At 37.9% G+C, this 16,954-nt stretch overlaps 1 protein-coding gene across 1 annotated transcript; it reads left to right on the top strand.

Annotated features, from left to right (window-relative positions):
- Positions 1-318: 318 nt before the first annotated feature.
- LOC125145275 lies at positions 319-7,686 on the top strand. The gene is made up of 8 exons (XM_047816876.1): positions 319-370; positions 2,846-3,001; positions 3,270-3,431; positions 3,520-3,538; positions 4,516-4,687; positions 5,765-5,881; positions 6,066-6,163; positions 6,855-7,686. Exons 2-7 carry the CDS (start codon positions 2,855-2,857, stop codon positions 6,127-6,129), a joined length of 681 nt encoding a protein of 226 aa, XP_047672832.1. The 5' UTR covers positions 319-370; positions 2,846-2,854; the 3' UTR covers positions 6,130-6,163; positions 6,855-7,686.
- Positions 7,687-16,954: the final 9,268 nt, after the last annotated feature.

The following is a 16,954-nucleotide window of genomic DNA, read 5'->3' as shown; positions in this document are numbered from 1 at the left end:
ACTCTTCTCTAATTTAACCATCTCTTCTTTTGAATTTCATGCCATTTCAGTTACCTCTCCTATCAACCTTGTTATCATTGTTGTCTACCGCCCTCCTGGTCCCCTAGGAAACTTCCTGGAAGAAATGGACTCACTGCTTAGTGCTTTCCCTTCCGATAGCTCCCCCCTGACAGTGCTTGGTGACTTCAACCTCCCCTCTGACAAGCTACATTCTTCTTCCCTCCTGTCTCTTCTCGACTCTTTCTCCCTCACACTCAACAGCTACATCCCCACACACAAAGGAGGCAATGTCCTGGACCTGGTTTTCACCCGTCCTTCTTCAGCTACAGATGTGACTGCTACCCCACTCCACGTCTCTGATCATCACCTGGTATCCTTCACCATCACTCTACCTATCTTACCTAAAACTACCTCTCACCCCCTTGCTCTTACTCGCCACAACCTTCACTCTGTCTCACCTTCATCTGTAGCTTCTGGCACTCTTTCTTCCCTTCCTGATGCTAAGTCTTTTTCCTCACTACCCTTAGACTCAGCCACAGATACTTTCCTCTCATCTCTTTCCTCAACTATGGACTCCCTCTGCCCTATGTTCACTAAACCCAAGAAAACTTCTTCTTCTGCTCCTTGGCTTTCAGATGTGCTGCGAAACAATCGAAGAGAGCTAAGATCATCAGAGAGAAAGTGGAAGAAATCACAACTTGATGCAGATCTTGATTTTTACAGAACACTTCTTGTCAAGTTCTCCTCAGATGTGACTTCTGCCAAGACCTCCTTCTACAAGGAAAAGCTTGAAGCTTCCTCACATGACCCTCGGAAATTCCACAACATCATCTCTTCTCTGCTCAACCCCCCGGCCCCACCACCTTCATCCTCCCTGACTGCAGAAGACTTTGCTTCTTTCTACCAGGAGAAGATTGAGGAAATCTGCCGGACCTTCACTTCAGCCCCGACTGCACTTACATCTCAGAGTATGGATTCCCCTACACCTTTGTTGTCACATTTTTCAACTGTGGCAGCAGAAGAGATTTTACAACTCATCCAGTCCTGCAATCCTACCACCTGCCCATTGGATCCACTCCCTACCACTATGCTCCAGACCATCTCACAAGACCTCTTGCCCTTCATTTCCACTATCGTCAATAGATCCATAGCATCTGGTCAGGTACCAACTACTTTCAAGAGAGCAAGGGTTATTCCCATCCTAAAGAAACCTGCTCTGGATCCATCAGACATCAGTAACTACAGACCGGTATCACTTCTCTCATTTCTTTCAAAAATTCTTGAACGCATTGTCTATAATCAACTGTCTGTCTATCTCTCACAGAACAACCTCCAAGATCCCAAACAGTCTGGCTTTAAAGCAGCTCACTCTACAGAGACAGCCCTTTTGGATGTCTCTGAGAAGCTACATACTGCTAGATCAGCCAAACTATCGTCCGTCCTTATCCTCCTTGACCTTTCAGCAGCGTTTGATACGGTCAACCACAAGACTCTCTTATCCTCCCTCAAGAGTCTTGGGATTTGCGGATCAGCTTGGGAATGGTTTGCCTCCTACCTGGAAGGACGCTCATATCAAGTAACATGGAGGGGAGTGACATCTGCTCCACGCAGACTCTCCACTGGCGTCCCACAGGGCTCAGTACTTGGTCCTCTTCTTTTCTCCTTGTATACTCACTCTCTTGGTGAAGTTATTTCATCACATGGGTTCTCTTACCACTGCTATGCTGATGATACACAACTTATCTTCTCTTTCCCACCCTCAGATGCCACAGCTTCTGACCGGATCTCAGCATGTCTGGCAGAAATTTCATCATGGATGACTGCTCATCAATTAAAGCTCAATCCTAGCAAAACTGAACTGCTGTTCATCCCAGGTGATTCATCCCCAGGTCACGATCTTGCTATATCCTTGCACAACGATCTGATCTCCCCTTCAGCCACAGCTCGCAACCTTGGGGTAACCATGGACAATCAACTGTCCTTTTCCTCTCATGTTGCAAATGTGACTCGCTCATATCGGTTTCTTCTCTACAACATTAGAAGGATTCGGCCATTTTTGTCCACACAGACTGCCCAGGTACTTGTTCAGTCTCTTGTCATTTCTAGACTGGATTACTGCAATGCACTGCTGGCAGGTCTACCTATGAACGCAATCCGTCCTCTGCAAATGATCCAAAATGCAGCTGCCCGGCTTGTTTTCAACCTGCCAAAGTTCTCGCATACCACCCCGCTGCTGCGATCCCTCCACTGGCTTCCGGTAGCTGCACGCATCCGGTTCAAAACACTGATGCTGGCCTACAAAGCCAAAAATGGACCAGCCCCCTCTTACCTCAAAGCCCTCATCATTCCTCGCACTGCACCCCGTAACCTCCGATCTACCAGCACTGCTCGACTGGTTCCACCATCTCTCAGGGTAAGAGGCAAGTATACTACAAGACTCTTCTCTGTACTGGCACCAAGGTGGTGGAATGAACTTCCCCTAGAGGTCCGGACAGCCGAGTCACTGGCTATTTTCAAGCGGCGGTTGAAGACCTACTTATTCAGGAAGCACTTCAACTAGCACTTCTTTCCTTATCCTTTGCATTTATAAAAAAAAAAAAAAAAAAAAAAACCTTTGACACTTTTTTATTGTAACTTTGAACAAATGTTTTAAACTCATGGTATCTTAAGTATGTAACCTAGTGAACCAGCATTAATGTATTCAGTGTTAGAGATTTAAGCACTTATGTACGTCGCTCTGGATAAGGGCGTCTGCCAAATGCTGTAAATGTAAATGTAAATGTAAATAAACTGCACTGCATATATTGAACTCTTATTACTCATCGTTAACATTTCCCCCCCCCAGATTTGTATCATGACTGATATTTTCACCATCACCTACATCATCAACTTTGTCTGTCAAGACCATTTTTCTAAAAATGGTTACACTTATCCAGTGTCCCCTAACATACCGTCTGCTGTTCTTCAAAACAAGGACTGTGAGAAAGCCTGGTACAGGAAGGTGAGTCCACATGAGAACCTTCAAGTTCATCAGCAGTGCAGCAAAGTCCTGAGTAGGACTGACCAATGTGACCAAATAATACTGATCTTGTTATAAATCTTCACAAGTTTATTACTTTATAAACTCTTGAAATATTGAAAGATGGTGCAGATGATTAATATTTACAGATGTTCCAGTAAAGACACATTGCATGATGTATTTATTCATACATAGTGAGTGAGAAGGGAAACGATGCTGCACTCTGTTAATGAATGAATGCTGTGATTAGGCTCCAGGTGATGGGTCGGAGTTGGAGTACTTGTCAGATGGACAACTTCATGTAAACCAAAGCAGACACCCGCTGGTTGTTGATGTGAGCGAGAAAAATATCACAATCAAAGAATGCATCGAGCTTCGCCATAACGTAACGTGTCATGGATCGAATGAAAAGGTTTATATTTTTATTTCTGCTTCTATAAGGTTTCAAATTATGTTTCTTTTAAGAATGATTTAATCATAACTATCTTTATATTTTGCAGCTTCGGCACCTTTACCAAGGTATGTAATATCTCTGTTTGTTCAAGTGTGTGCGAGTCTGTGTCTGTGTGCACATGCTCGTGTGTGTGCGTGAATCTGTGTGTGCGTCTGTTTGTGTGTATGCACACGACTTTGTGTGTGTGTGTGTCCCCGTCCACTGTCTCTCCGTGTGTGTACATTTTTATCTACATTTAAGTGTGTCTGAGCCCCGGACACTATCTCTTAAGAGAAATACTATTCCAAAGTTTAGGAGCTAAATATGAAAATATGTTTGTCTTTGTGTGCGCACTCCCATGTCTGTGTGTGTGTGTGCGTGCGTCTGTTTGTGTTATTGCATGCGCCTGTGTGTGCGTGCATCTGTGTGCGTGCATGTGCGAGCGTCTGTTTGTGTGTACACACACGCGTGCGTGTGCATCTGTCCACTGTCTGTCCGTGTGTGTGTGCATTATTATCTACACTGAAACTAGGAGAGTGTGTCTGAGCCCAGAACACTATAAGAGAGACAATTCCATAGTTTAGGAGCTAAATACGAAAACGCTCTACTGCCTTTAGTGGATTTTAATATTCTGGGAACTACCAGAAGTCCTGAGTTTTGTGTTATTAGAGAGCGTGAAGTGTTGTAACGTGTTAGAAGACCATTAGATAAACCATTAAGAGCCTTGTACGTAAGTAGCAGCAGTTTGTAATCAATTCTAAACTTAACAGGTAGCCAGTGTAGAGATGATAAAATTAGGGTTATATGATGATTTTCTTCAACCAGGTAAGAACTCTGGCAGCTGCATTTTTGACTAACTGTTTTTATTAAAGATGCAGGACAACCACCTAGTAATGCATTACAATAATCTAGAGGTCATGAATGCATGAACTAGCTTCTCAGCATCAGATGCAGACAGGATGTTCAGATAGGAGGAGAAATGTGCAGCAATGAGAGCAACCTGTAAACCTTTTGTGTTACTGATGTGTTAACTGTGCCTTTGTGCTTTGCTTTTTGTTTAAAGTCACTGACCACAACTCCAACTCCCCCAACGCCAACTCCGCCAATGCCCCCCTCACTACCATCTGGATTATCATCTCTATCATCATCTCCATCACCATCATCATCATCACTGGGATTATATTCTGGAGAAGATTGAGAGGCTGCTGTAAACAAACAGAAGAACAGAATGACAAGTGAGTGAAACTTAAACTGCAGGACCTTTACACACTACAGCTGCTTTCACACACGTTTTATTTTGTTGTTTATTTCTCCCAGAAACGTGTGGAGCTGAAGCACCTTTTGTGTTACTAATAAAAATAAAATTCTGGATGTTAATGAGACAGATAAAAACTGTAGGAAGAAATTGGAACATGTTCTTTTTAATGCTAAAATGATTCCTCGAGTAACTCGATTACAAAAATTTATCGAGGCAAATTCCTCTGCCTCTAAGCTTCTTTTAATTCATTTTAAAGCTCATGTCACGTTTTTGTGCAATTATTGTGTGTGTGAGACAACACGCTTATGTCAAAGCAGAAGGAGACGCGAGGAGTTAGCTGTCTTTTGATTTGAGATCTGCAATCACATGCTCCTTTAAAGACTTTTAAAGCACACACATTGAGAGAGAGATAAACTTTTATATTCTGATATATACATACATACATGCACTTAAAGGACTCGGTGTGAAACCATGCATGGACTCTAGGTAGGTCCAAGTTCCTGTTCATGTTTTTTTGCCTCTTAAATACCATAAAGATTTCCAAGGAGACAGTAAAGGCTTATGTTATTCCTGAGCTGTAGATTTAGAATCTTTTAGTTCTGAAAGTTAAGTTGCATGACTTAAAGACAGTATTTTTGTATTATTATTACTATTACTAAATTTGGGGCAGTCATGGCTTAATGGTTCGAGAGTCTGACACGTAACCCGAAGGTGGTCCCTTTGCGTGTATGTGCGCGTGTCCCTTTGCGTGTCTGTGCGCGTGTCCCTTTGCGTGTCTGTGCGCATGTCCCTTTGTGTGTCTGTGCGTGTGTCCCTTTGCGTGTCTGTGCGCGTGTCCCTTTGCGTGTCTGTGCGCGTGTCCCTTTGCGTGTCTGTGCGCGTGTCCCTTTGCGTGTCTGTGCGCGTGTCCCTTTGCGTGTCTGTGCGCGCGTGTCTGTGCGTTTTACAATGCAAATCCATAATTTTAGTTAAACGGTTGCTCAGAATCCACACTGTTTACTTTTACCCCTCCATTTAGTCACTAATCATTCCCACTTGTGTGTTTGTTTGTTAGCCCAAACCGTGACCATGATGTAAGTGCTGATCAGAATGGTGATGCTGTGAGGATGCCGATACAAGATCAGACATCAGAGAGTGATGAAGGACCTCGATTACGAAGTAACCAAAATAAGTAAGTGCTAAAGCTAAATTACTGCATCCAGTGCAGTGCGTTCTGATCCAACCTTCATGGTGATGGATTAATGACCCAAACCCAAGGATGGAATATGTCAAGAAAGAATTTCAGTGTGCAGTAATGTTTGTGACAAATCAAGACTACTTAACTTAGTAATCTAATGAAAGTGTGTGTGTGTTAGCGGGGATTGTGTTATGGTGAACATGAACGACTTTGAAAATGACGGGATGAAGAAATGTAGATGATCAAACTGCTGAAGACGATCAACGTTGTTCCAGTGTAAGAGTTTTACTGGTGTTTATATAAATACCTTTAACCTGTATGTAGATAAACACCACTGCTAGAAACCAGTATCGCTGTATATATTTGGAGTAAATTATTACAGGCATCACTGTCGATTATTGTCATAACTGATTAGTGTCTCTGATCAGACGACTTGTACAGAAGATTGTTAGCCCGTTTTTTTTCTCATTTATTTAATTTGTTCCTTGATAAATGTCTGTTACATAGATTTATGTACATTTTATCTTGGCTTGAAGTTTTACTGAAAACAGTACTGTATTTTTCCTGAACAAAACACTAATGTATCCGTGTCCTTACTGATTCTTACTGTAATGGAGATTAAACTAAAAGAAATTAAATCAAAATAAATAAATTACAAATAGCAGATATTTAGATCACCTTTTAATATATAATAAATATGTATTAAATATCATTAACTGGATATAGATAAGAAGTTAATCATCCAGTAAAAATACATTTTGAAGACTTTAATTTTGCAGTGTTAATGATAGAAGAGTGTGTGTATGTGTGTGTGTGTGTGTGTGTGTGTGTGTGTGTGTGTGTGTGTGTGTGTGTGTGTGTGTGTGTGTGTGTGTGTGTTTGTGTGTGTATGTGTGTGTGTGTGTGTTTAGAGAGTTTAGATGTTTTATCTGTATTTATTGGATTTCTTTACTGCTTTGTCCATCAGGGAGGAGTTTCCAGAGCCTTCTGTCATTCAGTGAGGATTATGGTTCAGCTTCAGTGCCTCTGTCCTTCCTGCACTTGTCTTTTCTGTCACTGCACTTTTCCATGACCTTTTTTTAATTTTTTTTAATCTTTTCTCAGATATGAAGTAGATAAAACAATAGATTTCAATCCAAAGTGCAATGTTTTTATACAAATCTGTTAATCTTACAATGCAAAACTTTTCAGACTTTGTAGCAATTTTGTGAAGCTCATAATTCTGTTAGAAAACATCACGTATTAAAAAGGGTGAAAACTGAATTTTATACAAGTTCTGGTCAAGTAACTACAGTATTTTTAAAACTGTCCATTAATCTTGTACTGTTAATTAAAATTTACAGAACCAAATATCTGTATTCTATAATTTAAATTATAATTCCTGTTCTCTACTAATAGAAATAAGAGATTATTATAGAGATTATTTTGATATTTAAAGAATATTTATTTTATTTTTTTGTTAATATTCCTTCACAAAATTCCATGCTGGCATTAAGATATGTGTGGATTTATTTATTTATTTACAAATGAAGGAGCACTTTAAATCTCTGAAGGTATCATTAATGTGCTGGTGATGTTTTAATACAACATAGTAAATAAAATAGAATTTATAATCTGAAAATCTGAATTTTTTTTAGAATCTTTTCACTGAGTAGTGGTGATGTTTTTAGCACAATTATGATCAGCAATTTTAAGCTTTAATCAAACAGCAAGTGAACATCTGTTTCTTCTGACCAAGCTTTAATCTGTAACTTTACTCTTTAATTTCTGTCATCTTTTTAAATAAAAACACAAACCCATCCTGCTTGATTGTCCTTCTTTTATAGATGTAAGCTGGTATTGTGGTATTGATCCATAGTGAGTGGATTCTGATTGGTTAGGAGGTGTTGATTTAATTTTCTGTAACAGCAGCTCTAACAGCAGTGCAGCTACAAAACCCCTGTGAGGCAGGGACAGGGGTAGCCTAGTGGTTAAGGTCTTATTCTACTGATTGGAAAGTTGCAAGTGAAAAATCTTAGGTCCACCGATGCTGGGTCCCTGAGCAAGGCCCTTAACCCTCAATTGCTAAGTATAAAATGAGATAAAATTGTAAGTCACTTTGGATAAGTGCACCTGCCTAATGACGGATGTGGTAGCTCAGTGGTTAAGGCTACTGATCGGAAGGTCATGGGTTTGAACCCCAGGTCCACCAAACTACCACTACTGGGCCCTTGAGCAAGGCCCTTAACCCTCAGTTGCTCAGTTGTAAGTCACGCTGGATAAGGGTGTCTACTAAAGGGTGTCTACTAAATGCCGTAAATGTAATGCTGTAAAGGTAAATTCAGCACCATAGTTAATCTCCTAAGGAGTGGCCTTCCAGAAAAAAGTTGTGTATGGTGATTGAAAACCTGCAACTCCCAGAATATGGATTATAAAATCAGATTAGATAAATCATGATTTAAGCTCATCTTTGTGACATGAAATATTACGTTAAATCGTATAATTGCCCAATGACGAGTGATAAATATAGGCTTCACAACAAAACCATATATATATCCACCTTATTGGGCGAAATCGAATGAAAGTGTTCCCACATTTCAGAACCCACGCGATCTTTTTTGTAACAGGCTCCATTGACAACAGTAATACTCCAATACAACACACGAGGGCGCGCCGCCGCGTGTCGCGCACGATGTTAAACCTTTGAATCAGATAACGTAGCAGTCACGTGGGTGTGTGAAACGAAACTAGACTTCATTGGTCACGTGAATGAAGAATCAAGAATGAATAAAGCTTCGATACAAAGCTTCAATAAAAATCGGTTCATTTTTTGGACACACGCCTCGGAGCTTCGGTGTCACTGGTAACATCACTAGCACTTTCGGTATGTAGATATTGCTACATTATAGTTACCATGCATATTTACAGTAAATAGTTATATTTTGTATGCCAGACGTTCATGTATTTGTTTGTTTTAGTGAATGGCACAATCTATTTCTGAAATAATTGTTGTTAAGTACAAGGAATGTGAAGAGCCTTTGTTGTGCTTGTGAACATATTATGTATGCTTGGAGCTCTTTATTTTTATACTTTTACAGTTTTACGTTAGTCCAAGAACAGCAGTAAATCTTGAAAATCATTACTGAGATTCTTGTTTTTGGGGGGCGTCTTCTGACTGCATACTCAAGCAAAGCGTTTGAGATAAACAAAAGTATTACTAAAGTATAAATACTAGACTCTATATAGACAATTTTTTTAAAGTAGTATTTACTTTGATTTAAACTTGTATGCTTTGAGATTTATAAGATGGTTTAATTTTAACACCTTTTAATTATATTTATGAAGAGATCAATTATCAATGTAAGTAAACAGCAGCATGAGATCTCTATCATTGTAGGAGGGACTTTAAACAGATTCATGTAGAAAGTCAGAGTATCTGCGCATCAGCCTGATTCAGGAGGATAATCTAAAAAAATGTCCGGGTTACTTTTATCTGAACGTTTTAGTTCGCACTAGAAAGAGTAAATATTTGGCGTTTGAAGATCTTTAAGAAAGTTTGAACTTCAATGAAAGATAAATTTAATTATAGTGGTGTAACCGAGCGTTTAAAATCGGGTTCGCCTAAACTGAAATGTACCAAAATAAGAGACGGAAGCTCATCGTTCGGTCATGAACTCTTTATTTATTTTTCATGGCGTCGCACCAACGTGGAACTCTCAGAACACACTGCCCTCCTGTGCGAGTACGCATGCCCACACACCATCTACGGCGAGCCCCGAGGGGGAAATGTATTACACACAGATCACAATGCAAATGCACTCAGTTATAACAGCAAAATGCACTGTACTCTCACCTACAGGTCTGTTACATTGGTTATACAGACCAGGTTTAAGCCTGAATACTGATCCAAGGTCTCAGTTTAGCATTTTAGTTCCTTCCTGATCTCTGGCTTGGGATAGTAGGTTAGTATATTAGTAAAAAAGTTCACTTACACAAGCACAGGCACAAGTAGGTATCCAGTTTAAATCTTTAGATATTCTAAAAACCAAGGTCCAGGACATACAGAATAGGGAACATTTCATTTTCATAGACTTTATTATGATCTGAGAAACAGACATTCACCAGTATTTATTATAATTAAAACAGACCGCGTTCAATATTTAAACTAAAACACAAGACAATCATATTCTATTCAATGATTTAAATCCTTTTCCATATGTTCAACTTATCTGTTTATTTTCTCTTAACATTTGTATTGGTATATTCTTTATTACTCATTGCATAATATTCATCAAATAACAGTGAACACAGTGCCATCTAGTGGCTTTCTTGAGTACTAGTATATCAATAGTATATAAGGCACAAAAGCTCCACACTTCTTGTTGGTCGAAGTTGTCTTTGACAATGATTAATCTTTAAACCACTTTTTTATATCCATGGCTTTTTTTAATTATTTATATCTGTACATATGCTACAAACAAACTGCGTATTGTAATTTTAATAAATAGAACTTCCTGTACTTTTAACACAAAAAGTTAAATATTGAAAGATCTGCTAAACAGGAGACTTGCCATTGGCTGTTGTATTTGAATAATTAATATCTATACAAGGTTTGCATGCTGTTTTTGGGATGTTTTCTGAGTAATTTAAATATAATTTTGTGTAATCACTGAATATGATTTTTTATGAAGATAATGTTTTAAGTATTTCTGGATAAGTGTCGAACACACTCCGGACTTGGAGACCGTCTGTAAATAACCAATTGAAAAACACAAATCCGATATAGTTTTGCTTTACACTGACGTGCACTTATGAGTAAAAATTATGATAAATTATCATGTTTAGAAAGACAATGACTGCATTTTTTTTCAACAGCTTTAACAAATAAGACACAGCTATGTATTATAAAAATTGATGTCTGTTTTTAATTTATATTAATATTGTTTATGAAAAAATGACTATTTTCAATCGCTCCCATGCCACGTAACACACTGACTCCCTTTTACGTACTTTTTTTTTAAATCAATGTAAACTTTACTTCCTCCATAACCATAACAGCGTTAATGTCAACGTCATATGTATTTACTTGCAACCTTTTTTTTCAAAAACAAAACATTTGCTTGTGGTGGTGTCTTGAGTTGGAGACTGAGTTGAAGATGATCGATTGTAATTTAAGTGTTCTAGTGAGGCATATCCTCTTAAATGATGGGCCATGATCTTGATTTTCAGATGGTTGCGACGGGGATCAACACTACTTGCGATGAGATTTCCTCATTTGGCCCATACAACTACACCAAACCTCATGCTCTACAGACGATGGGCTGTGAACTTAGCTGGCACGCACCGGTGAGACTTCTGAAAGTTTTCCCAGCCCAGGGGCATTTCTAGGGTAGGAGGAGATGAGGAGCTTAGCCTCTGAGGCTATGACTCTCACAGAGAATGATTTTCAAAACATCAAAAATATTTAATAAGTAATTACAGATACTAATCAACCCTGGTTAACACAGTTATTAGCCAGTTGCCTGGCCAGCTACCAACTGGGTACAGGTTTGCATGCAAAAATGTCAATACAATGATACCTCGAGATACGAGTGCATTGACATACAATTTTTTTTAGATATGAGCTGTGATTCGACCAAATTTTTGCCTTGAGATACGAAAAGATTTTTGAGATACGAGCATCCGATCCGACGCCACCGAAACAAAGATCACCAACAACCACGTGTGAGATACCAACATCTGAGCCGGTTTTTATTAAAACGACCGGCAGATGTTTTGTGACGTACACCAATAAAACGAACACAGGTTCCGGCATGATAAGTGTAAAGTATCATTAAGAGTGTACGGTAGCGAGTAAGTGAACGAAAGTGAAAGTGTATGTATGAGACAAAATTCCTCCTCCTCCGCCTGTTTACTCCTCCCTCAACCTCCGTGCGCATCTTCCGTTAGCTCAAGTCGTCTGATCTCTTAGGCAGTGTTGGGCAGTAACGCGGTTACATTTGACAGTAACTAATACTGTAATGCGTTACTTTTTTAAATAAAGTAACACGGCATCAGGGAGCCGCTATCAATATGCGGGAGACTCCCTGAACATCCGGGATACTTGGGATGTCTGGTTTTGTGTTTGTATAGACCATAACACATAAAAGGGCATTGATGGGAGCATTAAAGAGCGTTCTTTAAAAAAGTAACTAAAAAGTTACTTTTAACAGTAAAGCGTTACTTTTTGGTGTACATAATCAATAACGTAATTGAGTTACTTTTTGAATGAAGTAACTGTAACTAGTTACTATTTTTTAGTAACTAGCACAACACTGCTCTTAGGTAAATAATACACTTTATAGTAAAACCAGTTTAATTTTTAACATTCTCTTTTATTACTGTATGTTTTTATACAATATTTGTCATTTATAAATACAGGTACTGTACATTTTTTTATATTCGAAACACATAAACAAAACAACTGGTGTGGAATTTTGCGAGCTGGAACGGATTAATGGGATTTCAATTAATTTAAATGGGAAAAATTGTTTTGAGATACGAGCATATTGAGATACGAGCAAGGTCACGGAACGAATCTCGAGGCATCACTGTACATAACAAGTAATTGATGTAAATCTACGTTTTATTGACTGAAATTATATTATTATTATTATTATTATTATTATTATTATTATTATTATTATTATTATTATTTCTTGATATTATTATCAAATTTTTTGTGTGTTGTCCTTCTCCACATTGTTCTAGGATGGTACTGTGCTGGGACATGGAGACTTTCTGATTCGTCAGGTCTGTGACACTGGCATTCGCCTCATTGCACGCTGTTTTAACACACATGCAAGTGGACTGAAGGAGTTTGTGTTTAATGGTACACCTTTCAGCTTTGTATTTTCACTTCTCAGCACCAAATGAGCTCATGACTAATATACAGTATTTGTCATGTAGGAAAGAAAAACACTTTATATGTTGTTTTTTTTGTATTCACTTTCATTACAAGATCTACTAGAAATTTCTTTTAAAAAATTAAATAAATGATTTCTTTCTCACAGTGGATTCAGATGTATCCTCTTATTGAGTTGCAGTGATTGGTGTGGTATTATTTTGTAAATAAAACCACTCTGTGTTTTCCGTGCATTAACATGATTACAGTTAAAAAGGAGATAAAGTCAATCACTCTGGTAACAGGTGTCTGTTAAATACCGTGAATGTAGAGGGTCATGTAGATATTGCAGTTTTTATGTTCAGCATATTATAGTAACCCAAATGTTTCTAATAATAATAAACAAAATAAACAATCCAGGACTTAACTATGGGGCTGTTTATTCTCTTGTTTGGGGTATTTTGGTCATTTTTTGGTGTCAGGATTTTCCCTTGAGCTGCTATTAATATCTGACCCTGATCATGTGTGAAATCAGTGCAGTTCAGGACAAAACTGATTACAGTAGTGAGAAAAAACAGGATCAGATCAATGAACTGTAGCTGATTTTGTGTGTGTGCGTGTGTGTGTGTGTGTATGTGTGTTAGTTGTCAACAGCACCATATCACCCCCTGATGCTTCTGAAACTGCTGAGGAACAAGCAGGTGAGCAAGATATTTCTGTATAGATTAAATATCCTCGATTAATTGAAGTTGTGTGGCATTGATTTATTTTTCCGCTCATGATTTTTTATTTTATTTTTTTTTTCATTTTTGAATGTAACTACAGAATGACTTCGATTTACAGTGGACATTATTTCAAAGCAGCTTTTCAGAATATAGTATAGATCAGAAATTTCAATATTTAATATTAGACTTTATTTCAATTTAGTTGTATTTATCATTTCTGAGCAAGCCTGAGGTGACTGTATTTATTTAATGTTTAAAAAAACGCCCATCATGTTAGATGTAATGGTTTTATTATTATTTATCGAGTTGGTGTTAGAAATGAAATGAAATGAAATATAGGAACTTGTATTAACTGGAGATTATATTTCATTTTTTTTCTTTTCTTCCCTCGATAGGTTTTGGTGGGAACAGCACCAGCACCATCTCTGTGACTGTGTCCTTTGTTGTGTTTGTTGGAGTCCTGTGTGCACTCGTGTGCTACAGAAGAAGGTAATGATGCATCATCCTCACAGCTAACGGAGCAATGATGAAATGCTTTAATCTGCTGTGTACATTAGACTGATGAATGTGTTTGGTGATTAACAAATGATTCTGTTCTTCACTGGTGTTGCTGATTACAGGAAGAAGGTTAAAGGCTGGTGGACAAAGATGTACAACTGTGTACTTGGAAGAGCGAATGAAAAGTGAGTGAATCTCAAACTGCTGGATATTTACACAGTAAAGCAGCTTTTACACAAGTGCTTTATTTTGTTGTTTAAGAATAAGAAGGAAGAAAATCATAACCGATGACAGTTTTTTCTGTGTCACCATTTTATATCTTTTAGCACTTTATCATTTTCATTTGTTCTCCTGTTTTATTTTATTTGTAAGTTGAATTGACCTGCATCTGCTTCCCCATAGGATATAAATATACGTACAAAACCTGCTGACTGTTGAGGGTGGAAAAAACTTACAAATTATCTAAGTGAATAAATTCCTTCCACACTATTTCCAGCACAGAATAAACATTCTGGATGTTATGCTATGAAATGGCTTTCTTATTTATTACAAAAAGAAAAATTAAAGTAAATCTGTACATCAACAGCCCTGCAATGGGTTGGCACTCCGTCCAGGGTGTATCCTGCCTTGATACCCAATGACGCCTGAGATAGGCACAGGCTCCCCGTGACCCGAATTAGTTCATTGCACCACCTTGTTTCCTGTTACACCAGAAACACTGACATGTTCTTCATTTGTCAAATGCTTTCTGGGGAAAAAGTCACATATCCAAAATTTCCCCTGACATTTGGGACACGCTTTATAAGAATAATGTATTGTGTATTCATTAATATACACTGCCTGTAATTCTTTCCTGAATGTTATAATGAATCATAATTGCAGATAATATGATGATAAATTTCATTTTATAAAACTTGCATCAGTTTATTATTTTAAATCAATGGAATGAACTGATGGAAATGAATCATGCTCGCTGGACAGGACGGTGTTGTGATGAACACATACATAATTATATATTTATATTTCATTTCTTAATTGTTTTTTTTTTTCTTCTCCTGTCAGCACTGTCCTGTGAAGATTACAGTTTGACCTCGGCCCCTCCGTCCAGCCCGCTGTCTTCCTGTCATCGCACTTGTCTTTGTGTTCCTGCACTTTAATATTTAGAACACTTTTTATTCCCAGAAGAAATTATTAATTACATCAACTGAGGCCTTTTTTTTTAATATATATAAAGTTATAGGGCATTATTTTTAGAATTTTTACCGTAAGTGCCAAATTTTTAATCTGATCTTTTTTTAACCTTTTGTTAGCACTTTGTTAACACTTTTATATGCATTACTTCAATCATTATAATGTTTTTTTGCAATACGGATGAGGTGAAATACCCAAAGCATAACGTATATTGTACGTGTGGTTAAATGTGCTCTGTGAATAATTTTAAAGTGAATGAATTTGTGATTAGAGTTTGAGGACGCATGGAATGTATTAACCCACACTGTGTCCCAATCAATGCTTCTGTTATAGAGAGTCAAATCTGATAACCACACTCTAGCTTTAGGGAAATCATCAGAGTTGAGGTTTGAGAAGCAAGAGTAAAAATAAGAGACAATTCCTATGTTTGGCACATTTTGAATCCATTGCATTACTGGGTGAATTTGAAGATTATTGCCCCAAGGTTCCTTTAGATATTTCAATGTGGAACGAAGTGTTACGTGAAATGTTAAATCTTTCTATTAAGTCTTGAAAATTTACAATTGATTTCTCTCCATTTATATCTTTTAACGTTAGAATACCTTTTGTAGCCCAAGTTGGCTGTACAAAAGGTCGTCCACCAGAAAGCAGATTCCGATTGTGCCATACGGGAGTATGGGCATGCCATATAGTTTTAGAAGGAAAAGGGGATTCAATCTTTTTAAATATATGGAGAGTGTATGAATGTATAGGTCCATAATGTAATAAGCACTTCCTATATGTAAGACCAGAAAATAAAGAGTCTTGCAATCGAATTGGTGAAATAATCTCTTGCTCTATTACTTTCCACGAGGACTGTGAACAAGGATCAAACCATTTCTTAACAGAGAGCAGAATAAAGGACCAATGATACAATTTAAAATTTGGGCAGCCCCATTCGCCTTTCATTTTAATTCTTTGAAGTGTAGACCACTTAATGTGGGGCCGTTTTCCATTCCAAATATATTTTCTCAGTAAAGAATCTATTTTCTTCCAATAGTTTGTAGGTGGGGGGAGAGGAAACATGGAACTAATAAAATGAATGCGAGGCAGAATATTCATCTTAATCACTGACATTCGGGCTGAAGGTGATGAGGGTAGATACATCCAACGCTGAGTATCCGACTCAATTTTCTCATAGATTGACAAAGTTTGTTTTTGAGATTAGGGGTAGAGTAGGTCTGAGTTCGATCCCTAAATATTTAACTTGTGTTGATATTAAGATATTGTTTGGAATTGAAAAATTTAGACCATCAGTATTAAGAGGCATCGAAATACTTTTTGAATGATTAATTTTAAATTCCGATAGTATGCCAAATTCGTCTATAATTTTGAAGGCGTTAGGAAGCGAGCACTGCTAGTCAGATAGAAATAAGAATGTGTCATCTGCATATAAGGAAATAGAGTGGCTTGATGCGCCTAAACGGATTGGTGCAATGAGATTGTACTGTCTAACATACAGTGCCAGTGGTTCTATTGATAAGTTGAACAGAAGGGGGGAAAGTGGACAACCCTGCCTTGTACCTCTATGAATATTAAACCTGTCTGAGATGAGTCCATCAGTAGATACCCTGGCCATGGGATTAGTGTATAAATTTTGTATCATCCTAATGAACCGATCACCAAAATTGAACTTCTTTAAAGTATACCACAGATAACCCCATTCAAGCCGATCAAAGGCTTTTTCGGCATCAATAAATAGAAGGCCACTAGGCGTTTTCAATTTCCCTGATTCCGCGATGATATGTAACA

This window comes from Tachysurus fulvidraco, chromosome 7 (assembly GCF_022655615.1).
Source record: "Tachysurus fulvidraco isolate hzauxx_2018 chromosome 7, HZAU_PFXX_2.0, whole genome shotgun sequence".
Taxonomy (NCBI): Eukaryota; Metazoa; Chordata; class Actinopteri; order Siluriformes; family Bagridae; genus Tachysurus; species Tachysurus fulvidraco.
The sequence above is the reverse complement of the archived record's forward strand: the minus strand, read 5'-3'. Positions and strand labels throughout refer to the sequence as shown.

Bases quoted from the DNA above. Each gene is read 5' to 3' on its own strand.
- LOC125145275 (XM_047816876.1), top strand. From the start codon at position 2,855: ATGACTGATATTTTCACCATCACCTACATCATCAACTTTGTCTGTCAA. The intron at 3,002-3,269 runs GTGAGTCCACAT...TGCTGTGATTAG, and splicing joins AGAAAGCCTGGTACAGGAAG to GCTCCAGGTGATGGGTCGGA. The intron at 5,882-6,065 runs GTAAGTGCTAAA...TGTGTGTGTTAG, and splicing joins TTACGAAGTAACCAAAATAA to CGGGGATTGTGTTATGGTGA.